This window comes from Idiotropiscis lumnitzeri, chromosome 12, assembly GCF_059441095.1.
Source record: "Idiotropiscis lumnitzeri isolate Australia: NSW breed Sydney's pygmy pipehorse chromosome 12, RoL_Ilum_1.0, whole genome shotgun sequence".
Classification (NCBI taxonomy): Eukaryota; Metazoa; Chordata; class Actinopteri; order Syngnathiformes; family Syngnathidae; genus Idiotropiscis; species Idiotropiscis lumnitzeri.
The window spans coordinates 18,120,857-18,143,293 of NC_142402.1; the positions used below are offsets into that span (position 1 = coordinate 18,120,857).

The 22,437-nt window shown below is 40.8% G+C and overlaps 4 protein-coding genes across 4 annotated transcripts; 2 read left to right on the plus strand and 2 right to left on the minus strand.

The window, feature by feature from the left end:
• The first annotated feature begins 462 nt into the window (after nucleotides 1-462).
• aldh9a1b (aldehyde dehydrogenase 9 family, member A1b) lies at nucleotides 463-7,248 on the plus strand. Its single transcript, XM_088310221.1, has 12 exons — nucleotides 463-589; nucleotides 690-902; nucleotides 2,010-2,155; nucleotides 3,202-3,331; nucleotides 3,470-3,604; nucleotides 4,071-4,267; nucleotides 5,009-5,149; nucleotides 5,233-5,421; nucleotides 5,513-5,600; nucleotides 5,686-5,827; nucleotides 6,502-6,614; nucleotides 6,735-7,248. The coding sequence occupies exons 2-12, from the start codon at nucleotides 731-733 to the stop codon at nucleotides 6,827-6,829; spliced, it is 1,548 nt and encodes a 515-aa protein (XP_088166347.1). The 5' UTR covers nucleotides 463-589; nucleotides 690-730; the 3' UTR covers nucleotides 6,830-7,248.
• A 10-nt stretch (nucleotides 7,249-7,258) lies between these two features.
• zte38 (zebrafish testis-expressed 38) lies at nucleotides 7,259-10,349 on the minus strand. Its single transcript, XM_088310222.1, has 10 exons — nucleotides 9,762-10,349; nucleotides 9,434-9,578; nucleotides 9,246-9,309; nucleotides 8,980-9,016; nucleotides 8,873-8,893; nucleotides 8,772-8,798; nucleotides 8,625-8,692; nucleotides 8,392-8,540; nucleotides 8,089-8,312; nucleotides 7,259-7,663 (listed from the first exon to the last, which is right to left on the minus strand). The coding sequence occupies exons 1-10, from the start codon at nucleotides 9,804-9,806 to the stop codon at nucleotides 7,565-7,567; spliced, it is 879 nt and encodes a 292-aa protein (XP_088166348.1). The 5' UTR covers nucleotides 9,807-10,349; the 3' UTR covers nucleotides 7,259-7,564.
• A 149-nt stretch (nucleotides 10,350-10,498) lies between these two features.
• prdx1 (peroxiredoxin 1) lies at nucleotides 10,499-14,315 on the minus strand. Its single transcript, XM_088310223.1, has 6 exons — nucleotides 14,181-14,315; nucleotides 13,103-13,218; nucleotides 12,791-12,944; nucleotides 12,581-12,703; nucleotides 11,289-11,419; nucleotides 10,499-10,851 (listed from the first exon to the last, which is right to left on the minus strand). Exons 2-6 carry the CDS (start codon nucleotides 13,206-13,208, stop codon nucleotides 10,769-10,771), a joined length of 597 nt encoding a protein of 198 aa, XP_088166349.1. The 5' UTR covers nucleotides 13,209-13,218; nucleotides 14,181-14,315; the 3' UTR covers nucleotides 10,499-10,768.
• A 2,786-nt stretch (nucleotides 14,316-17,101) lies between these two features.
• Nucleotides 17,102-22,030, plus strand: LOC148326331 (histone-binding protein N1/N2-like). Its single transcript, XM_088310220.1, has 13 exons — nucleotides 17,102-17,410; nucleotides 18,054-18,134; nucleotides 18,212-18,315; nucleotides 18,603-19,115; nucleotides 19,181-19,248; nucleotides 19,303-19,385; nucleotides 20,072-20,145; nucleotides 20,231-20,419; nucleotides 20,673-20,839; nucleotides 20,922-20,975; nucleotides 21,298-21,396; nucleotides 21,471-21,592; nucleotides 21,673-22,030. The coding sequence occupies exons 1-12, from the start codon at nucleotides 17,310-17,312 to the stop codon at nucleotides 21,552-21,554; spliced, it is 1,617 nt and encodes a 538-aa protein (XP_088166346.1). The 5' UTR covers nucleotides 17,102-17,309; the 3' UTR covers nucleotides 21,555-21,592; nucleotides 21,673-22,030.
• The last annotated feature ends 407 nt before the right edge of the window (nucleotides 22,031-22,437 follow it).

Consider the following 22,437-nt stretch of genomic DNA (forward strand, 5'->3'; position numbering starts at 1 on the left):
TGATACGCACAGTGACGTATGTCTTATGCCCCGCTCCCAGCGGTTATGCCTTTATTCTTATTTATTTTTGTTCTCTCATTATAAAATTTATTTCGATCATTTAAAAAAAGATATCCAGTCGTATCTTGAAGTTTATTCGTATGTCCCGCCTCAAGTTGCAGAACAAGAAAGTAAACGCAATGATTTATGTGTTTATTCTTTTTTAATACGATTTACTCAATACTAAACCGGCACATAGCAAATATTTAATGAGGCAGATCATTTTTCTTATTGTAATGTTTAGGTTTAATCGTATTACACGCACAGTGACGTATTTGGCTGCGCCGCCCCCAAGTTGTAAATGTGACATTTGTGTTTTTATTCTTTTTTTCCAATCACATTTACTCACCATAAAATTGGCACTCAATGTGTATGTAATTTATAGATTTTATAATTCCAAATTCTAGGTCAATAAAACGGTATTCAACGGTACAGTGACGTCATTCGTATGCCCCGCCTCCTCCCAAATATACAAAACAGGCTAACATAAAACTCAATAAAATAACCAAAGTTGCACCGCTTTTAAGGCTCATATCAGCGCAGTCTCATGGTAAGTTTCTTCCTGACACGAAGTAAAAATATATTTTATGTGTTTTATTCTTGCGAGTTGGCACTTGCCACAGCGTAAAATTGCTGCGCGTGTTTTGCAGTTGACGCTGCAACTGAAAGCAGCGAAACCGCCAAGCTAAATATGCTGCAGAGGCTCGCTGTGCTCCCTCGGCCGACTCGGTTGTCGGCTGCGGGAGTACGAAGCCTCTCCTCGGGTTTTGCGAACATAACGGCGCCGCTGAACTTCTGGGGCGGAACAAGAAAGGCGATCCAAAAAAGAAACAATGGGGAGAACGTCTTCGAGCCTGCAACAGGTGATAAAATTCAGACTTAAGCAGCCATGAGACATTTTAATGCATTTTGTTTGCGAAGTTACAAGTGTACTAACTGATCATCAACATGCATGATTACCAAAAAGTTATCTGCTTTCTGCTTTGGTGCATTCTGGTGTCCATTACCCCCATACCAAGGAAGAAAGACATGAATAAGGATTTTAATGACGCAGTTATTGTTGGCCAAAAATCTGGGAAGTGTTATAAGACCATTTCAAAACAGTTTCGAGTTCATTGTTCCGCAATTCGAAGGAGTGTTCACATTTGGAAAATATTCAGTAGTTTCCGGGAGAACGCATCTTGATTTCAAAACAAATATGCAGACACAGCTTAGGGTTTTGAAGGAAATGTTTGTCCATATTTCACAAGGGTATATCAGCATAAATAGTTGATAAAAACCGAAGACTATCAAGGTCGGCGATGGAAGAGTGGTTATTTGGGCTTGTTTTTCAGCCAAGGGATCTGAGCACCTTAAATTGAGTCAACCATTAACTCCTCAATAGGCTAAAATTAACTCGATCCAAATGTGAGTCAGTCGGACAACAAAAAGCTGAGTCACAATTGGGTCACGCAAAAGGACAGTGATCCCACCACCAGCAAAAAAAAAAAAAAGAGAGAGAAAATCACTCAACGTGTCGCAATGGCAAAGTCAAAGTCCAAACCTCAATCTGATGAAATGGTGAGGCGGCACCTTGAAAGAGCTTCACAAAACTCAATGAACTAAAAAAAAAATTTTATTTAAAAGAAGAGTGGGTCAAGATTCACCAACAGAGATATGACGGACCGATAACATCATGGTTGAAAACAATTCAAGTTATTGAATCACGTGGCAGCTTAAATACAATCATGTGTGTTTTCTTTAGCAGAGGTTGTCATAAGCTCTAGAGATGATTTGTATTGACTTAAGAACCGAACTTTGTCCGCAAAGGTTGCATCGAGGCAACCGGACTTTTCTTGTTTGTTCTTGTCTTCAACAAACAAGAAAATTCCCGTTGCCTCCATTCAACTTGCGCGAATTACCATGACCTGGATAATTGAAGATTCTACACAGACAATTGAATTTTGTGTTCAACTAACGTTATTTTGCAGGGCGCGTCCTGTGCACGTTGGAGCCATGTGGTTCCACAGAGGTAGACCAAGCTGTAGAGGCAGCCAAGTCGGCCTTTGGTCCTTGGAGTAAAATGTCTGGGATGGAAAGAGCAAGGGTGATGATCGAAGCTGCTCACCTCATTGAGGTGTGTTTAAGTTGAAGTTTTTGGTTCCTTACCTTAACTGTAGTCTAGATCGTTTGTAGCACCAGGTGGGCGTTAGTGGTAGAGCTCTAGAGTGGTTTAGATCCTATTTGGCAGGCGGGACATTTTTCTTTGTGTTAGCCTTGGTTGCTCGGAGTCTCATTCTGCCCCACGGTCATGTGGTGTGCCACAGGGTTCAATTTTGGGGCCCCTGCTGTTTTCATTGCATTTGCTACTCCTGAGTTCCATCGTAAGAAACAATGCTATTAGCTTTAAGTGGGATGCAGATGACAGTCGGATCTACAGTATGTTCCGCTAAGCCAGGGCTAAGGAACTTCTGGAAGAAATCAAAGCCTGGATGGCACGAAACTTCTTGAACTTCAACAAAAAGCAAACAGAAGTTATGGTGTTTGCTCACAGTGGTACTTGTCCATCTCATCTGGCTGAGTTGGGCCCCCTGGCATTTTTTTTTTTGGTGTTGTTGTTTAATCCACAACGACACTTAGAAACAGTGTTCCATGCCTTTTTTACATCTCGGCTGGAAAACTGTGATGCATTTCATTTTGGAGTCAGCCAGTCCTCCCTCAAACGTCTCCAGTTGGTCCAAAATGCTGCACTGGCTCGTTGTACATTTTCGAGTCCATTTGAAGATTTTCTTTAATTCATTTTGAAACCCTCAAATGGTCTCGCCTCACTTTACCTCTCTGAGTGTCTCCTCCTCTACGTAGAGCCTCAGAGGAGACCAAGCTTTTTTTCGTTGCCAGTTCCTCCCTTTAACATGAGGCAATTTCCCTCTCTGTCCATCTTTAAAACTCATCTTCACACACATTTTTATACTTTGGCTCTAAACTTAATATGAGATTCAGTATCGTTCCATTGTTGACTGTCTTTACGTCATGAATTTCTTGTTTGTTTGTTGTTATGTCTTATATTTAACTTTGGGTTACGCAGCTGTGGTTGTTTTAAAGTGCTCTATAAATGAAGCCAAGTTGAAGTTCTTCCTGTAAGGCTGTGTTTAATTATTAAATTATTTTGCTTATCATTGCCAGAAAAGGCGAGAGGAGATTGCGGAAATGGAAGTAGTCAACAACGGGAAGTCCATCACCGAGGCCCGTCTGGATGTGGACTCTGCCCGATTGTGTATCGAGTACTATGCGGGAGTGTCCAGCACTCTTGCGGGTTAGCGCCTCACAACGTGGGAGTTGAACCACTTGAGACGTTCAAGAAACATTACGTTATCCTTTTCATGTGAATTTATCTCTTTATATCCGAGTGATAGAATTCAAATTGTTGTTTGCTTGTTTTGAATTTTGCCAGGCCAGCATGTGCAGTTGCCAGGCGGATCTTTCGCTTACACACGGCGGGAGCCTTTGGGCGTATGCGTTGGCATCGGTGCTTGGAATTACCCTTTCCAGATTGCTGCCTGGAAATCAGCCCCAGCACTGGCCTGTGGTATGATATCAGTCCAAAAAAACACTCCGCTTGAAAATATATTTGACCTATAAACGGCACACATGTTTCCTTTTCAGCATCAAACTCTCGCCGTCATAAAACCGTTATTACCTCTTGCCTATCGAGGCAGGAAATGTTTTGATTAACATTGTAACATTTATATTACGCATGCAAGTAAAAATAAGTTAAAAAGCAAAGTGAAACCAATCGAATACTTTCTTTACCTGGATAACGTGTTAGGACGTACGGTGATGCCAATTTTGCTGCTTTGAGTACGAGTCCCTGTTTTTTCCCCCCTAACTTCCCGTGTCGCGATCACTTCTCACGGTCTTTCATTTCACGCGAATGGTTGAGGTCAGTCCTTTTCTAAAAAACAGTATAAAACGACATAATTCTGAATTTTACGTTCTCACGCGATGTTTGTTTTGCTGTATATTGACATCATCTCTTGTGTTTCATGAATCAGGCAACACCATGGTGTTCAAGCCGTCCCCGGTCACCCCTGTGACAGCGGTCATGTTGGCGGAGATTTATGCTGAAGCCGGAGCTCCAGAAGGAGTCTTAAATGTGGTGCAGGGGGGGCAGGAGACGGGTAGCTTACTTTGCCATCACCCAGATGTGGCAAAGGTGTCCTTCACTGGGAGCGTGCCCACTGGACAGAAAGTGAGTACAACATCATAAAGAGTGCGGGCTGTGGTTCAGTCCCTCAAGGACTTGACAGTTAAGATGGAAATCGGGACTACTCGCACATCGAAATATGGAAAGCAGGACTGAGTTTGATGAATGCGAGTCAGTTTCCTCAGCCCTGTTCGTGTCCCATGCCTGTCGAATCCTGTGATGCACGGCGCATACACAGGGAGAACATCTTATTTCGCCCTGCAAACTAGCGTTCACATATGATTTAGAGCAGGGGTGTCAGACATACGGCCCGCGGGCCAAATCGGGCCCACAAGCGGGGTTCCTCCGGCCCGCGAGAGTCAGAGCTAAAATGAGTTTGACACCCCTGATTTAGAGTCTCCGATGCACGTAAAATGCATGTTTTAGGAATGTAGCCCCACCGTGCTAGCCAACTCCTCGAGTCTAAAAAAAAAAATACCATAAGTACTTTGCGATGTTCCTTCCATCCTTTGCGTGCACACACACACACACACACCAAAGTGAAATGATGTGAAAAACGGCAACAAAACTACATTTTATACGCCGAGCCTTCTCAATTGATATTTCTTTGTAAATCGAATCATTATACTAAAACTGGAAGTGTACTTTTATATTCCAAGGAAGAATGTTGCACTGTGGGATTTTGCTCTCGCTACCAGCAGTTATGGAACATGCCACCGCCTTGATAAAACGATGACCGATTTAAAATTAACAATGGTTATTTTTTTTTTTTGTGTGATTCCACAGATTATGGAAATGGCATCCAAAGGGGTCAAACCAGTGACATTAGAGCTTGGCGGGAAATCCCCCCTGCTCATATTTGAGGACAGTGACATTGAGAACGCTGTACGGGGCGCTCTCATGGCAAACTTCCTTTCGCAAGGCCAGGTAGAATCTGCTTCCCTTCAAGTCGTCTGATTTAATGAAAGCCCCAAGTCGCGTCAGTTTGCGCTTGTTTTCCGATCACACAGGTTTGCAGCAATGGCACGAGAGTTTTTGTCCAAAGGGATATTCTGCACGAATTTGTGGAGGAAGTGGTCAAAAGGACGCAAGCCATTGAGATTGGCGACCCGCTTTTGGAGAGTACCAAAATGGGAGCGCTGGTCAACCGGCCGCATCTCGACAAAGTCCTCGCCTTTGTGGATCAGGCGAAGGAGGAGGTGTGGCTGATTAGTGTCGCTCATATTTATGTCCATCACACGTTTTTGTTTTGCAAACTTCAATTTCATGTACTGACGAACGTCTTTCTAGGGGGCCACTGTATTGTGCGGGGGTGAACCTTTTGTGCCTTCAGACCCTAAACTCAAACATGGATACTACATGACACCATGCGTATTGGGTAAGCGTTGTATGTTTTCATATTTCGGTTTCAAATGTAGCAGCTATGTTATCGGTTATTGTTTTTTGTCTACATTTCCCGCTAGCAAATTGCAGAGATGACATGACCTGTGTAAGGGAGGAGATCTTTGGTCCCGTCATGTCTGTGTTGTCCTTCGACACGGAAGAGGAGGTGCTGCAGCGAGCCAATGACACCACCATGGGATTAGCGGCGGGACTTTTCACCAGGTTAGGATTGGATGCAGCTCAATGATGTTGCATTTAAGGGGAAAAAATGGCTTGGACTTTGTCAGACATCATCAAGTAAGCTGCTACAATCTTGAGTGTTAAAATGAGATCACGTTGAGGGAACGACGTAAGAAATTTCAATCTCATCTGAGGTCGACATTAAAAAGATTTATCGTAAACCCGTCCATAGCGAGGGTTCTGTTCCAATTGAGAAATACCGTATTTAAATACTCCCTAGGAATGTTTTTATAACATTAAACGGAACTTGTTTTAATTTTTGGTCCTAATCCACATTTTTTACAATGCAAACACCTTTAAAAACAAAGCGAGAGTAACGGCTAAAACAAGAAATATTGGACTGTATTGCATTGGAAATAATCCGCCATGTGTTTTCAATAACCAAATCCATTTTTATCCAAAGTAACAAATTTAACATCTCACAATATACATCAATGATCATACCCAAGTATTTGCATTCTAAAATGACCTATAAAGTGACAATGTATGTCGCCATCTAGTGGACAGTGGATCGATACCCAAAATGAATGGGACGGAGGGGGTGTGTGCTATTTTTTTTTTTCTTTTTTAAAAAAAAGCGTCAACCAAATATCATTTCAGCCATCCATACTTTTAGCATCAGTTATTTTTGTCAATCTGCCCACTTGTTTGTTCAGGGACGTGAAGCGTGCCCACCGGGTGGTCGAACACCTCAAGGCCGGTTCCTGTTTCATCAACAACTACAATATCACTCCTGTGGAGGTTCCATTTGGAGGCTTCAAAATGTCAGGTATTTTATGATGCGAATCACCATGTTCTCCCCAAAACAACCGCCACTTTGAGGTCTAAAAAAATACAAAGGTCGCTGATGTACACCCTTGATCAAGAAAGCATTCTCTGTATTGGCCAGGCATAGGGCGGGAGAATGGCCAGGTGACAATTGAACACTACTCGCAGATGAAGACGGTGTACGTGGAGATGGGCGACGTTGACAGCCTCTTCTAGGAAACGCCAACCAGCGGGACACTTGGCTGATTACAGTAAAACGACACATCACTCAGGGGGACGCTGTTGCTTACGCCGATTGTTAAGCGAACTATCAAATAATTTGTAATTTTGCACTCCCGGAGAAATGGCCCCTGAGATATTTGCATTAACAAACTATTGTTGCAAATGCCAAATATATGAAAGTGAAGTTAGGTTCTCAATATTACAAACTTATTTTCTATGCAACCTTTAATTGTTCACATAATTTGCGCTGGGTGCCTTTTTTTTTTTGCATATCGTCTTTTATTTTTATGCAGGAAAAAAAAATACATATTTTTATCACGGCTATGTATTGAACACACACTGAAAAATCTATTTATGAACATGGAAATTGACACAACAATTTGCATTTCACTTAATGTGCCCTGCTCCAATTACAAGTGTGAGAAGTAAAACATAAAAATAGCTTGAATTGAAATACTGTGATGTAAGACGACAATCAACGGGGTGTTCAGTGTCGTATAAATAAAACTGTGCTGAATTATCTTTTCGGTAAACGTCACACTTAAAGTCTTCTTTTCTTTCTTGTCGCATTTTTGGCCGCCGCCTTTCTCTAAAATAGACGCAAAGGTAAGCATAAGATTGCCGTGAGTACTTTATGTGACTGTGCTTTGAAAGCGGCATACCTTTACCACCAGTTTTGAGGGTTTCTCGAACTGCGCCGACTCTGTATGAAGCCAAGTTTAGAGTGAATTACTTTATATAGACGTCAGCTCTCTCATGACAGCGACAGATCAACTGACCATTTTCAGCAGGCTGCTCATCATCAGCATGCACGATCTTGCCAGGCCCCTGTAACCAAAGATGGAGTTGCGGGAGGCCGGTTGGTATGGTTTGGTATTTTAATATTGTGCGTCACCATTTAAAAATTGCGTTAATTTATAACTAGAAATGTCGGCTTGAGAAGATATAACTGGACAGGATTCAATTATCGTGACACAAATCAGCAAATACTTTGATGCCATCCACCAGTGAAGCGAGCGGGAATATATTTAGACCGAGTTTGTTTAGCTCACAGGATGTTACATCAAATTGTAGTAGGTGTTAATGTAAATGAAGCCTTTTAGCTTATTTACGACCAGCCGAGTTAAAAAAAAAAAAGGATCTTTGACATTTTTAGCCGTCAATGGGAGTAAATGATTTAAATGTGTTTTTGGAAAAGGTGTATGAATAACAAGTAAAAGCCGGATTGAGTAGTAGGAGCTGCACTATTCTACCTTGTCAGCTTCTTTTCCCGAACCGATCATCTGCTTGGTATCCTTCAGATTTTTTTTGTCTTGAAGATCCTCCAGTCGACTTTTCTCAGCAGACACTCGCACTTGAAATGTATGGAAGGCTGTCTGGACATCGCCCACTGTGAAGTGCACGGCGGTGCCTTCAAACCACAGGCTGTCACATGTGCCCTGCTTGAAGCCGGGTGGCTCGTAGTCCTTTGGAGTAACTTGGAAGCACAAGAGCATCGGATGTTTGCGACATGAACACTAAGTCATTCTCAGACGATTGTGTTTGTGATCTCTCACTGTCGTCATAGTAGTAGAGCTTCATGCTCAGGTGGATATTTTTGGGAAGGACGCCGAGGTTCTGCATGAGCAAGAAGAGCTTCCTGATCAGCAGCACAGTCGCTCTCTTGGTGTCTTCCAATGTGACCTTCAATTCAACAGCATTGTTCCTGTGATTCCACAACGGTTATTTCACCACTGAGTCGCTGGAGTTAGAACAATGCTGGCAAAAACACCAAAGTGTCCTTATAAACCTCAGCACATCCATCTCTGGACCTGTCTCTGTGTACTTGAACTTGAAACTGTAGGACTCAACAATGCGCTGAAAGATTGTGAGATAGCTTCATTCTTTTAGGTTATCGTTCAGCTTCACATACCTATTTCAATATTCTGGGACTTACATTAGGTTCAGCAGGATTGGTGTACAGCTAGATGGCACAACAAAACTACAGTCAGTGGAAGCTATAGCGGTAGATTGCCTTTACTTTAGTGAATTACTTACCCCAATGAACACAATCTGAAGCTGTTATGAGGACAACATAAAAAATAAAATCAGGAAAGATGGGACATTTGATTTGAATGAATAAAAAATAATATTTGGATACATACATATTGTTTCTCCACTGCATCAAAACAGCCAATCAGCCTGAGCAAAAAGATTATTTCGATTAAAACCGTCAAGAAGTGGCTCAAAGAAACATTGAGATGATCCATCTTTATTGCTACGCTAAACCAGAGAGCAACTAGAGTAGTGATTCCCAATCAGGGTGCCATGTCTTCCATAGTGTAGAATGAGAAATCATCAGCATCACCATGAAGAACGAAATATAACTGTTGGGTGTTCGCTATCAGAAAGATGAAAGTATCGTGAGCACCATTTGACAACTTTGCTGGCTCCTGTAGTGCTGCAGTCTTGCCGCAAAATCTTGACGCACAGATCTGTAGAAAACAGAGAAACGGGTTGATTATACTTTACTGTTAATCGCACACGGTTTAATAGTATTCACGTTTTTATTGCATGCGTGATTTCACTGATTCCCCCAAAAGTTAGGCATATGATCACCTTCCAAATATCTGGAGCAGTAGGCATTTTCAGGAAAAATGCCTCTGAGGTAGGTGATGGAGGACACGGCCACAGCCATCATCCTCTTGACGAAGACTAGCGAACCCTGCTTGTTATTGAGGTTGTTCGGAAATAATCCAGTCCACTTCAAAATTTAGAACACACGTTTGATTACAAAGAAGGAACAATTAATACTGTAGTGTCGCACAAGCCACACGATGGCGCAGTTACTCCAATTACACATTTTCAATGGGCTGCATTACATTTACACCGTATATATGTGATTAAAAACCAAAACGAGAATTTGACAAATATCTTATTTCCTGACCTCAGCAGTATCCAACTTCTTCTTGATCCCCGTAACAGCTGCCATCTTGGTTCTTTTCAAAAATGTCGGTTTATTGCTAATGCTAATTAGCTATAGCTTAAGAATATATTTTTGGGGGCGGGTTAAACGAGACCTAAAGTGGCTTCTGTGTATATATAAATCACAAATTTACGATACACTGTCAAAGTCAGCTTAAAATATCTACAGTGATCAATGTGAGGCAAGTTTAACGTCGATTTACACCAGCTACGACTGCAGACCGCCTTCACCAGTGTTCGCCGCAAATGAGCTAATTGGTTTGCCAAGCTATGCGCTCTTGCTAGGTTTCATTTAGGAAGGAATTAAACTCTTTATCCAAGCTGTCACCAAAAAGCTCACTATAAATTGTGAGTTTATTAAATTGTCAGATTTTTGTTGTACCCCTGAATTCTGTTTTAAAAAAAAAAAAAATCGAAAGAAAAAAAAAAATCAATTTCCATCACTGACCAACACACTGGACACTTTGCCTCCAGTTTTTTTTAGTGTGTTAATTGTTAACTTCAAAACATAAAAAGTATTTGTAAACCAGTGCATATTCATGTCTGTCAGTCATAGTGAAACAAAAAGTGTGTTAACAATATTACAGCGTTGTGACTTATCTAGAAGTTCAGAGTTTCACTACAACAGGAAGTGGGAAATAAATTGTAGGGCTGGGCGAACTAAATTTAAAGAATATGCGCTTACTACAAAAAGAAAAATGAAGTGAAGGATCTTCTGTATTCATTTGCACATAATGTAAGTTACAAGACATTGGCTTTACAATAAGGGATTACAAATACATTTAACTATATAAAACCCCAAAACAATACACTTTGGTCTTCAGTACACAAAAGACAATCAGACGCAACAGGTTGACAAAAACTGTCACCTAGCAACATCTCCGCGAAGAAAATGCACCAAGTTGTTTTCTGCAAACATTATCTATATGAAATCTCTAAAGCACGCAGCAGATTCTGGCTGTGGGCTTATCACTGCTTGGAGAAGAAATCTTTGCTCTTGTGGACGTCAGGTTTGATGGTGTCGCTTCCTGGTTTCCAGCCAGCTGGGCACACTGAAAAGAAAGACGTATGAAGTCCCAGACGATTACATGAAAGAAAAACAACGTGCCACTATTGACACACATGTAAAATACATGCATGCAAACAATATTGCAACTGTTGGTCAACAACAAATTTTAATCAAATGTATTTTGGATGTAGATTATAGAAAGTGTCTTTAGTGTCTTTTTTTGTTCCCAGCACATCACGTTCTTGAGATATTTGCAAAGTATATTACTATTATATGCATACTATATTATTATTATTAGTTGTAGTATTATTATGAAAATCTGATGTGCCCAAGAGAAAAACAAGGGCAGATTTGGAATCGGCACAAAAACAAATCTAGATAGGTTAAATTCTAACTCTGATAAAAAAAAAATAATAATAATACAAATTTGTTGACCAACGTAACCGATCAAAGGGGCAGCTGCAGCAAATTATTGCATACCTTCTCCGTGTTTGTCAGTGAACTGAAAGGCCTGAACCAGACGCAAAGTCTCCTCGACAGAACGGCCGACGGGAAGGTCGTTGATGGTGATCTGTCTCAGGATCCCCTTGTCATCGATGATGAACAGACCCCTGAATTACAAAGCAAGAGTGCGATCAATGCTGAGCATGTCAGGGACATCTGGAGCTGTTTTGAGTTTTCAAAAAATAAAATAAAAAAATAAAGGAAAACAGCCTCTTTAACACAATTTTTGCACAAGTGACATATGAGTAGACCTGACATATATCTGTCCCTGCCTTTAACGCAGAACTTGGCAAGGTAGGATAATAACACCTCTGTGTGAACGTTCACGCAGATAACACAGATCTCGACATTTAGAAATTAGATGGGCGATGAAAATAAAAATATGAGACCCGATTGCGGAAGCAAGTGAGCCCAGTGAGTGGCCTTACATGAAAAGTCCACCAGATGGCGCTGTTGGTAAAAACTTTTCAGTACCACATATCCAATTGTGTAATTAATTTGTAGAACTCAAGTCTCATGATACTGACTAAGAAATAGATTCCTTAGACTCACTTCACGTTCCTGACGCTTTTCAGTCCCACGTTGCCATGGAAATAAAGAGAGGCTAACTTGAATTGACTTTGTTTTCCCACTGAGTCTTGGGCAACATAACTTGCAATGCGTGGCCACGCGATATGAGACGTAACTAAGAAAATCATCTGATCAATCTACTGTCCAGGTAAAAGTTCATTTAACTTTGTGTTAACTCGCAAAGTAGACAACAGCTGCAATGAAGTCAGCTATGTGAATGGTTGCATAAAACTATTAAAAGTGTGTTGTCAAACCGGTTCTCATTTTTTGTTTGCCACCAAACTTTTAAAATGCATCAATTTGTTCTTGTGTAAATGCTCATTTTACTACTGAGTTTATTTTTTTTCAATCACATATTTATAGTTGCAACATGCCTTTTGTCCACTTGAACATATTTATTATCCATGTATAGTAGTCACGGGCCATTGTTTTCATTCACACTGCCTGGTGTTGTAAACGGAAACAGAATTTTTTTAAAGTCTTATGTGATGACACCATCCACTCACTACAGTAAAATGTTCCAATTGCCGGGCTACTTAAAACTTATTCTATCATTTACCATTCAATTTGTGTGCCTGCAAACTTTATTCGCAGATTTTTTACTGATTTATTTTTTTATTGAAAAAAAGTCCTCCAACTTTACAGCTAACAATGCTGTGTTTACTGTCAACCAGCATGGCACTAGCTTGTCAACTCACCTGTAGGCAATGCCTTCATCCTCCTTCAGAACACCGAAATCTGTGGAAATGGTGTGTCGGGTGTCAGACACCAGAGGGATCTTCATGGGGCCCAAACCACCCTCCTTACGTGAAGTGTTGGTCCTTATGGAAGCACATAAAAAATAAAAAAAAAAAGTCAACATTTGTAAGGCGCACATAAACGCCGTAGGTGTGAATGAGCTCAAATACCATGCAAAGTGAGAGAAGTGAGAGTCAACAGAGGCGGCGATGACCTCGCAGCCAATCTTCCTGAATTCGTCGGCCGCGTCGCTGAATGCGATGATCTCAGTCGGGCACACGAAGGTGAAGTCCAGTGGATAGAAGAAGAAGACGACATATTTGCCTGCATCAACGGGACGACAAGCGATTCAAGTGGCACGCGGTAACAAAAACGACATTAATATTCATGTATTCTTGCAGAGTGAAGTGCGCAGAAAAAGCGGCTTCAAAGCTATGCATCCCTTGAATGAGACATTGAATGAACATTGAACCAAGCACTACCTTTGTAGTCGGATAGTTTGAGGTCCTTGAACTGGCCACCTGGCATCACTGCTTTCGCTGTGAAATCTGGAGCCATCTTTCCAATTTGAGCTTTGCCTGAAGCCATCTTTCACAAACTGGACAAAAAAAACAAATCAATAAATAAACAAAATGTGTTGAGGTCCTTCTATTTTTTTTCTTTAAATTTAAGAAGAAAGACTAAATGAATGAATCATGAATAAATCAACCAGTGCAAAAGGGTTGGTGCCGGAGCACTACTTGGGGCCTATGTGTGCACGTGCCTGTAAAAAAAAATGTACATATACATGTACGCACATTGATATACATGATTAATTGTCTGTCAGATTTAGAGTATTTTAGACTAATCATAAATTATAATTTTTTATAATTTGTGCTACTTTTAACATTGAAAAAATAAAAACGGCAATTGATCCTAGAAATATTTGTCAAATTAAATATCGGAAAACCACAGAAAAGCCTGAAAATAAAACGTGCATTTGTTTCTTTTGAACATGAATAGTCTTGATGTGAGCAGTAATATTGAACCTGAAAGCAAAACATTTTATTATCGACGGAAAAGGAAACGCTTGAAACCGCAGAGTGGAACGAACACAACGCAACATTAGTTCACATTCGGATGAGTTAGATTTTCTTGTTTTCTGCTTGATTCATGAATTCATGTGTTTGAAAAGGTTGGTCTTACAGAACAAGAACTTTAATTAGACAAATTCTGAAACACCGACACAATAATTCCCTACTTTTATTGGGGATGTAAAGCTTGCTTCCCCGCAAAAGACCGACAATGAAAAAGCGACTTACACGGACGTCAGTGAAGGGAAGCATTACTTTAAGTTTAAAATGAAAGCTGTACAACTGTACTATATAAAAAAAATGAACTTTTGTCTCAAATTAAACTTAATTTTCCCGAAAATCACGTGTTGAACCATACACTTCAACAAAACATTACCAGGCAGTAATAAAGTCCTACACAAGAAAAACAGTTAAAAAAAAAATACTGTTAAGATACACTTAATCGACAGAAGGTGACGTTTGAGAGTATTATTTTTGCTGCACGTACCTTGGATGGATTTCTCCGTTTGCGCGTATTCGGGAGGAAACGTTGGGAAGAAGGCAAAGCGCGATGCAGCATATTATATAGCAAAGCACTTCTCGCGTGAATACGCCTCTGAAACGGGATCTCAGTGACTGCACTTCCTCATCCACTCCAGTGAGCACACACAGCATGACTTTGCACATTTCTGCAGGAATTTCGGTGCGGATCTGGCCTGAAGCCACTGCAGAGATTACAAAATAATGACGAGGAATTACCATTTGGAAGTTTAGAATACATGGAAGTGGGGCGATTTATATATATATATATATATATATATATATATATATATATATATATATATATATATATTTATTATTTATATTTTATATTTATATTATTTTATTTATTTTTTTAACCATGTTACAACAAATCTCAAATACAAACAAATAAAGCACTGTACTTAACTAAACTAAATGGACTTAAAAAATATTTCAATTAAATAAATAAATCAAATAAAAACAAGACTTCAATTATAAGTTTGAATCCATGAGAAGTTCCCAATCCCCAGCCCTCAAGGCTTTATCAAATTTTGAACAAAGAACAATGCAAAAACACACACACAGAGACCTCCAACATTTAACCTTCAGTGACACATGTATGAATGGCCCATTCATCCGTCCATCCATATTCACTTAAAATAGAAGGAAAATTCTGATTAGTTTGTATTAGTTTGTGAAATTCTTTCTACATTTCTTACAGCTTTGGACATGCAAACTAGGCCTCTACCATGTTGATACATAAGGTAAAAAGAGAGAGAGAAACTAACACAGGCAATAAACCATTTGATAGTGCCAGGCTCAGCCCCTCCCCATGACAGGGATTAAAAAAGAAAAAAAAAAGATAATTAAATAAATAAAACTACAATGGTCTTGATTGAAGAACCCTTCGAAGAAATAGACCATTTAAAAAAGGTCTTGGGGTGAGCTGCCAAACAAGCTGCTGATTACATTCAAATTATGAAACACTGACACTGTGTGCATTAATACACGAGCGAAGCATATTCGGGTCAAACTATCAGAGTAAAGGACGTGGTAACCAGTTTGCGAGTGCATTTGCTTCCTGCTTCCCAGAATGCTCTATGATATTTGCTGTCACATCCCGCGTATGCGTTCTTGCATCACTCTGTAAATAACCTGTCCTATATTTCCTCATTTCCTGCTTGGGATGTTTCTTTCTTTCAACAAGTGGACAATATCCAGCAAGCCATTTTTCCATGACTGCTTTAAAAACGGGGGTCAGACATCCAAAATTTTCAACTGAATTTTCGGACTCCTGTCAAAAATTGTGACCCCGTGGAGATGAATGAACAGCACAAACTCCAAGTCCCTGACAAAATGATTTTATCAAATATATGATTTCTATATGTGGCTACTCTCAAAGTCAAATCTAAATGTTATGCTAGATGCGACTATTCTCTACCGCGTCCCGTTTCTCTGCTGTCACTGAGTGATGTCCTCACATGCTGTTGCCATGGGCACCTCATCAAGGGCCAGATAAGAGGGTACACACACAATAATAACCTCTTGTTCGAGGCGCCGCATTGATCAAACGCCGTTGTCATCTGCTAGTTCACAATATGTGGGTAATTGCTGCATCCGGATGTTTGAAGGGCATTCACATCCTTAATTTTGGTCCTGATGCACCCGAAAAATACACTGAGATTTTTTTTTTTGGGGGGGGGGGTTGTTTTTTTGTTTTTTGTGATAATGACACACTGCCAGCGGGAATTGAGTAGGTTTATCTTTGCGTGACACTGATTGGATGCCAGGTCCAGACATGTATAATGAGGCAATGACACCAAGGAAGCAGCGGCAGGGTATAAACATGGTTTCCATCACAGCAGGATGTGGCAGAGCCATGTACTCCACCTGCAGACACACACACTTACTGATTTTTAACATCCAAACCGATTTTATAAATGTAAAGGTTTTTATATTGTGTTTTGAGGAAGTTGGGGAGGGAAAAATATCATTTTTAGCACAGCCCACACCACGCTTTATAGTTGGCATATGTATACTGAACCAAAAATATATTGTAAAATAATCCTCAATCTTTGTCTGGCTTCACGCAAACAGGTCAGCAAATGTGTTTTGTTAGTTGAAACTTGCACTTTTATTGTACCAAATGTGAACCGAACTCTGACCTTAGAACCAAGGTACATATTTTTGGAGCGTTGTTAAATGTGGGGAGAGATTTGACTCACTATTATGCACACAAATAGACCTGTGATTTTCACATGTGTTTTTCCATACATCCATTACCCAGATCTCCAAATATAATTGCAACATTCACATTTTTCAGTTACGCAAATATAGTCACAATTTTCACATTATTTATTTATTTATTTATTTTGTGTGTTTGTATTTACCATTACTTAACATTTGTAAACACTGTGACGTTTGCGTAAAATAATAAATGCCAGTACCCGCTTACTCACAAACACACGTCAAAAATTCAAACATAGCATTGAGTATTTAAAAATGATAAGTCACGATAAATGCACACACGGCATTAAAAAAATGTGCAAAACGACAATACATCCGTGAATCTATTTTTTTAAAAAAACGACAATGTTTTTGGATGTCAAACGCATGTTGAAATCACAAATATATTTGTGATTCGAAAAACTCGAGTGTTTGTGTAAATTATTATGAGACAAATCTCTTACGTGGTAATTATGGTAGACTACTGAGAATAAATTTATGTAGCTTCATGAAAAAGTTTGTAAATGTAGTCTTGTGCTTCTGATATTACGCAAGAGAAGACTTAACTTGCCGTGACGATTCATCACTGACGTTGTGATACAAGAAAAAAAAAAAAAAAAACGTCAAGTCATAAAAGGACCTGACCTGTGCCTTTAAGAAATCTCCCGCGCTGAACCCGGAAGTGGGCCGTTCGGAATAATTGGCGCCAAATGCGAGAACTACGAACTACGCAGAGCGACAGCTCGACGTCACGCCAGCGAGCGTCATACGTCTCCTTAACGCGTGTATCCTCACAGGCCGGATTTGTCACGCATTCGTTGCTGTTGTCGAGTGGCTCCTCGTATTGATCGCTTTCGATGTTTGGTTTTGTCCGTGACTTGCAGTGAACATGGAAGAGGCCAACAAGCTAATCGGTGCGGGGAAGAAGCACCTGGTGATGGGCAAAGTGGTGGAGGCTGTGAGCACGCTACAGGAGGCCTGCGGAATACTGTGAGCTTGGTCGACGTTGGATGTTTGAAAGTGCTTTTTTCTCGTTAATGTTCTCAAGCAGTCGAGAGACTTTGAAAGCGGAGCTCATACTACAAGTTAAAAAAAATGTCACAAAAAAGTATTGCGCCGCCACACTACTCACAAAAAGTTAGCGATGTTGGGCTTTTCAGTCACTTTTCAGGATGTACCGAAAATGCACCGAATGGTAACATTTTCCATGCGTAGACCAGACCCGTTTAACAATTGGGCCAATGTTTTTTTTTTTAATTGACCAGTCTATTATTGATCAATGAAAAAAAATCACAGAATTATTTCAAAATTGATTTTAGTTCAACTGTGGCCCTTGAGCCCAAATTTTTGCCTCCAAACACCTTCAGGGAAATGTAATGTGGCGACATGCAAGATGACACGATGAATAACTTTTAACTTATGGTTTTATTTTTGTGTGGCCGTTTGTTTGCTGCATAATACATCCTTAATATATTCATAGGTCTTCCGGGAACTAATAAATGACAATATGGGGTAAACCTCATTACAGTTGGTTTTATTTTATTTAATGGTGCAAAATAATCTACTAATTAATTGTTTAAAAAAATTAGATGCATGAAATGGGTGGCTTGACAATGAGATGTTTTGTTTTCAGAGCCAAAGCATATGGAGACACCGCAGATGAGTGTGCAGAGGCATTCTTTTGGTGCGGCAAAGCGCTGTTGGATTTGGCAAGGTACTTCTGCTCTTCACTAAAAATTTTTTTTAATTATTAAACAAGGGCAGAGTTGAATGTTGCTGTTTGTGATGCAGGATGGAGAACTCGGTACTCGGCAATGCTTTGGAAGGAGTCCCAGAGGGCGACGAAGACGAGAGAGCTCAAGATTCCAACGTGGAGGGCGCAGAAAATGTTGATGGTGGGTGAATAATGTAAATCTTATAATGCGCTACTCGCAAAATTTTAGGATGAGTTCCGGATGAATTTTAAAATTCAGTATAACATTCTCAGGTGAAGTTGCATTTTGGAAACCTGCCATTCAGCTTCAGTTAAAGAACAGCAAAGTACAGAAATCTTGAATAGTTGGTGGTTGTCAATGAAAAGTTTAAGGAAGATCAAATTAAGATCACCAGTAATTTTTTTTAGGGCATTTTACGTTAATCCTCAAGTTATTCTTTAATGTTTTCTGTGTCCTTGTTCTTACAGAAAAGACCCGAGATGAGTTGCGGGTTCAAGTTTATGACGCCATGGCGGAAAAAACTGAAGACGCTCAGAAGAAAGCTGAAGGGGACAAAAAGAGTGACGTAAGCGCAGGCAAATTGGAAGAAAGTGATGCGGACAAAACGGAGCTTGTAACGGAAGCTGAAGACAAGGAGGAGGAAACGGTTTCCGACAAGAAGGTAGAAGAAGCTGCAGAGAAAATGGAGGCCGGTGCAGCGCAAGAACACGAAATGGGACAGGGAGGAGCAGACAAGAAGGAAGAAGACCCGACTGACGTGAAGCTGAAAGAGCCAGTCGACAAAATGGAAGCTGGGGAAACGGACAAAAAGGTTGACGATCCGACTGACAAAAAGGTTGAACTGCCGGAGAAAATGGAAGAGGAGAAGGCGGAAGCGTCGGACAAAATGGAAGCCGGTGAAGCAGACGAAATGGCTGACAAGAAGTTGGAAGAACCAGCTGAGAAGATGGAAGAAGAAGAACCAGCAGAAGGAGCTCAAGGTTGGTCTACTTCCTGGACAGGTTGCAATTGTCCTGAAATATTTGAACAACTTTGTTGCTTTCAGATGAAGAAGATGATGATGAGGAAGAGGAGCAAGGCGAGGACGACGACGACGACGACGCTGGCGAAAAGGTACAAAAGGAAAATCTGAGCATTTGTGCGAGGCTCAACGTGAATGTTTTGTAGGAGAGCAATGAGGAGGAGGAGGAGGTGGGAAACCTTCAGCTGGCCTGGGAGATGCTCGAAGTCGCCAAGGTCATCTATAAAAGGTTGGTGCGGACCACGGTTATAATCGTTGGCAAATTTCAATTAGATTTTTTTTTTTTTTTTTGTTGGCATTTTTAGTTTATTTTTTTCATGCTTAATTTATAATAGTTTTAGTGTTAGTTTTTGTATTTAATAATACTTATTTTTTTATTTAATTTTAGTGTTAGTTTTTTTTTTTTTTAATATGGCATTTTTGACATTCAGGGAAGGGTTTTAGTTTTTGTTAGTTTTAGTGTTAGTTTTTTGTATTTAATGCTCAATTTTAGTTTTATTAGTTTAGTGTTAGTTTTTGTTTATTTTTCATAAAATATGGCGTATTTGAGATGAAGGGGGCAGCACTAAAAAAAATGCAGGATAAAATACAATTCCCAAATGAATTATGGGGCACCTTCTTTCTTACATATAGCTATACTGTAATATCAAAAGAAATAAACCGGAAAATATCATGTTTTTATTTTGGTTTTTTCTGGGGCTGCCACTAATTATTTAAACGATCATTTCATTCTGTCAATTATTTTGGTGATGAATCGGATAAAACAAAAACATCTTGTTGATCAGAAACGGGACGCACAAATTATGATTCTGCAACATGTCCGAAAATGGGGATTTTCAAGAGTAATCAATACATTTTATTCATTTCATCAATTGATCAAAACTAACTTTTTGTCTTTTGTTGCCCCGAACTTAGGAAAGAATCCAAAGAGGACCAGCTCATGGCAGTTCAGGCCCATTTAAGGTTGGGCGAGGTTTCTGCCGAGTCGGGTAGGTTGAAGACGCTGAACGCCATCGGACGCGGACTCTGCGGCTCTTCCTAAGAAACGAACGCTCGCTTTCATCCGCCCCGCAGGGAACTACACCCAAGCGTTGGAGGACTTCCAAGAGTGTCTTTCTCTGCAGCTGAAACACTTAAACGCCGACAGCCGACTCCTCGCCGAGACGCACTACCAGCTGGGTCTGACTTTCAGCTTGAACCAGCAGTACAAAGAAGCCATCGACGAGCTCAACCGCTGCGTCGCCGTCATCAAGAGCAGACTTGGTGAGAGCGAGGGCCAGCGTGCTCATTTTTCTTTGTAATTTTTTTTTAGTGGATTTTTTTTTTGGGGGTTATTTTAAAGTGGATTTTTCCTCTTCATTTTTTTACTGGATATTTACCTGGCAAATCAACTTTAATGGAACCAAATATGGATTTAGCATCAATTTAAATGTAAAATTATTTTTAACCCAACTTTTCTCATTTTGTGACTCTCACCTCATTTATCATGGCACAATCCAACCGTTTTGTTTGTCAGAAAACCTCGCGGCGCTGATCGCAATGGCTGCTGTCCCTGAGCAGCTTCCTGAGGAGAGGCAGGAGATGGAGGAGCTGAAGGCTCTGCTGCCCGAGATCCAGGAGAAGGTGGAGGACGCCATGGAGGCACTGAAAATGCCAAACGGCAACGCCGTGAAGTCTGTGCTGGTGGGTCGCTTTTCCACAAGTAATCGGCTCGTTGACAACGTAGCTTCGACCGTAAGCTCACGGGTTGCCATGCGTTTGTTAGGATGGCGCCTCCAGTTCATCTGCATCTGCTGCACAGAGTGGTGACGCAACACCAGTGAGTGTCGCCAGCAGTCATCGCCATTTACTATTGATGGGAAAATGAAGCTTCAAATTTGCTTCATGAACCAGTTGTTGTATTTCTGAGTCCTCTAGATGGCACTGTTGGTTTAAATAAAGGGTTTAAAAAATGGCTTTCAGGCCAATGTTGAACTTAGAGTGCCATCTACAGGAGCCCAAAAATACTACAACTGCTTCATGAAGCAGATTTGAAGCTTCGTTTACCCATTATTACTATTTACGCCTGAACAAATTTAGTCCCCGCGTGTGTAAATTAAAATGAGTGCTCACGTTATTTGTAACTCCTCCCCCCGACTCAGACGAACGACTCCTCATCAACCACCCAATTCACTCCTGCCAACGGGTCCGCCGCCGGTGCTCCCGCCGTCTCCGACATCAGCCACTTGGTCAGAAAGAAGGTGGGACGGGCGATCGAAGGTGAACGCAAACGGCGCCCGTGGCACATTCGAACATAAAGCTGCGCATGTTTCAGAGGAAGCCAGAGGAGAGTCCTGTGAAAGAGGGTGTCAAGAAGGCGAAGCAGGATGACGCATGCTGTGCAAAAAGCCGCCGATGACACCAATGGGGCACACTAACCACTTGGGAGGTTGAGCGGTGAGCTTCTGCTTTCAAACGCTCTCTGGTCATCGATTGCTTGTGTGATTTTCAGTTTTTTCTTTTTCTTTCTCCTCCAGTCTGTGAAAGAGGCTTCTCCGTTCTCACTTTACCTCAACAAGAACACGCCGTTGTTGCCAAGATGGCGTTTTTGTGCTCGTTTTTGTACAGTTAAATTAACGTGACGTTTTGTACGTTTGAAGTTGTGGTGAAACAATGCCAACGTTGGTAGGTGTCAACATGCTGGGTTTGTTGTCGCTCTCTCTCGAAGGTTTCTGATGCGCCAGCTTGGCTACGCTTTTAATTGCACACGTTTGGTAGCTTTGGTTCCTTTTAGATATGCAGAAATGTTGGCATTGTTCCACCCTGCACCATTGCACTGCACTGTTCCGTGATATTGTCATTTCTTGTATTGCCTAATAAAGAGACTTGAATTAAGACTTGTTTTCAGTGCTGTTTGTCATCCATTATGGCAATCCTGTTCCTCGAGGGCCGGTGTCCTGCTTGTTTTCCCATCTATCTGCTGCAACACATCTGATCCAAATGATCAGGATCGTTATTGAGCTTCTGCAAATCTTGCTGATTATCTGATTTGAATCAGGTGTGTTGCAGCAGACACCAGCTTTCGAGGAACAGGTTTGAGGATCTCCGCTTTATGGCCTGAAGTGACCTAGCGCCTTTTTACAGTTGACTTTGGATTGAGGCGGAGTATAAACTGGACGAGCTGCCTTCCAATCATAGTTCACGTGAGGGCACTCAGTCACGCCGGATGGATAACCGTCTTTGTGAATGTTTTTTTTTTGTGGGATGTGGTCGACACCAGTGGGAGAAAATACAAATTAAGT

Excerpts from the sequence above, each read along its gene's own strand:
- aldh9a1b (XM_088310221.1), top strand. The coding sequence starts at position 731 with ATGCTGCAGAGGCTCGCTGTGCTCCCTCGGCCGACTCGGTTGTCGGCT. Across the intron at positions 3,605-4,070 it reads AGCCCCAGCACTGGCCTGTG|GCAACACCATGGTGTTCAAG; the intron begins GTATGATATCAG and ends TTCATGAATCAG. Across the intron at positions 5,150-5,232 it reads ACTTCCTTTCGCAAGGCCAG|GTTTGCAGCAATGGCACGAG; the intron begins GTAGAATCTGCT and ends CCGATCACACAG.
- zte38 (XM_088310222.1), bottom strand. The coding sequence starts at position 9,806 with ATGGCAGCTGTTACGGGGATCAAGAAGAAGTTGGATACTGCTGAG. Across the intron at positions 9,579-9,761 it reads AGAAGTTGGATACTGCTGAG|TGGACTGGATTATTTCCGAA; the intron begins GTCAGGAAATAA and ends TAAATTTTGAAG. Across the intron at positions 8,693-8,771 it reads CCAATCCTGCTGAACCTAAT|CGCATTGTTGAGTCCTACAG; the intron begins GTAAGTCCCAGA and ends ACAATCTTTCAG.
- prdx1 (XM_088310223.1), bottom strand. The coding sequence starts at position 13,208 with ATGGCTTCAGGCAAAGCTCAAATTGGAAAGATGGCTCCAGATTTCACA. Across the intron at positions 12,945-13,102 it reads CAAACTATCCGACTACAAAG|GCAAATATGTCGTCTTCTTC; the intron begins GTAGTGCTTGGT and ends CCGTTGATGCAG. Across the intron at positions 11,420-12,580 it reads GATGAAGGCATTGCCTACAG|GGGTCTGTTCATCATCGATG; the intron begins GTGAGTTGACAA and ends TTTGTAATTCAG.
- LOC148326331 (XM_088310220.1), top strand. The coding sequence starts at position 17,310 with ATGGAAGAGGCCAACAAGCTAATCGGTGCGGGGAAGAAGCACCTGGTG. Across the intron at positions 17,411-18,053 it reads CAGGAGGCCTGCGGAATACT|AGCCAAAGCATATGGAGACA; the intron begins GTGAGCTTGGTC and ends TTTTGTTTTCAG. Across the intron at positions 18,135-18,211 it reads GCGCTGTTGGATTTGGCAAG|GATGGAGAACTCGGTACTCG; the intron begins GTACTTCTGCTC and ends TTTGTGATGCAG.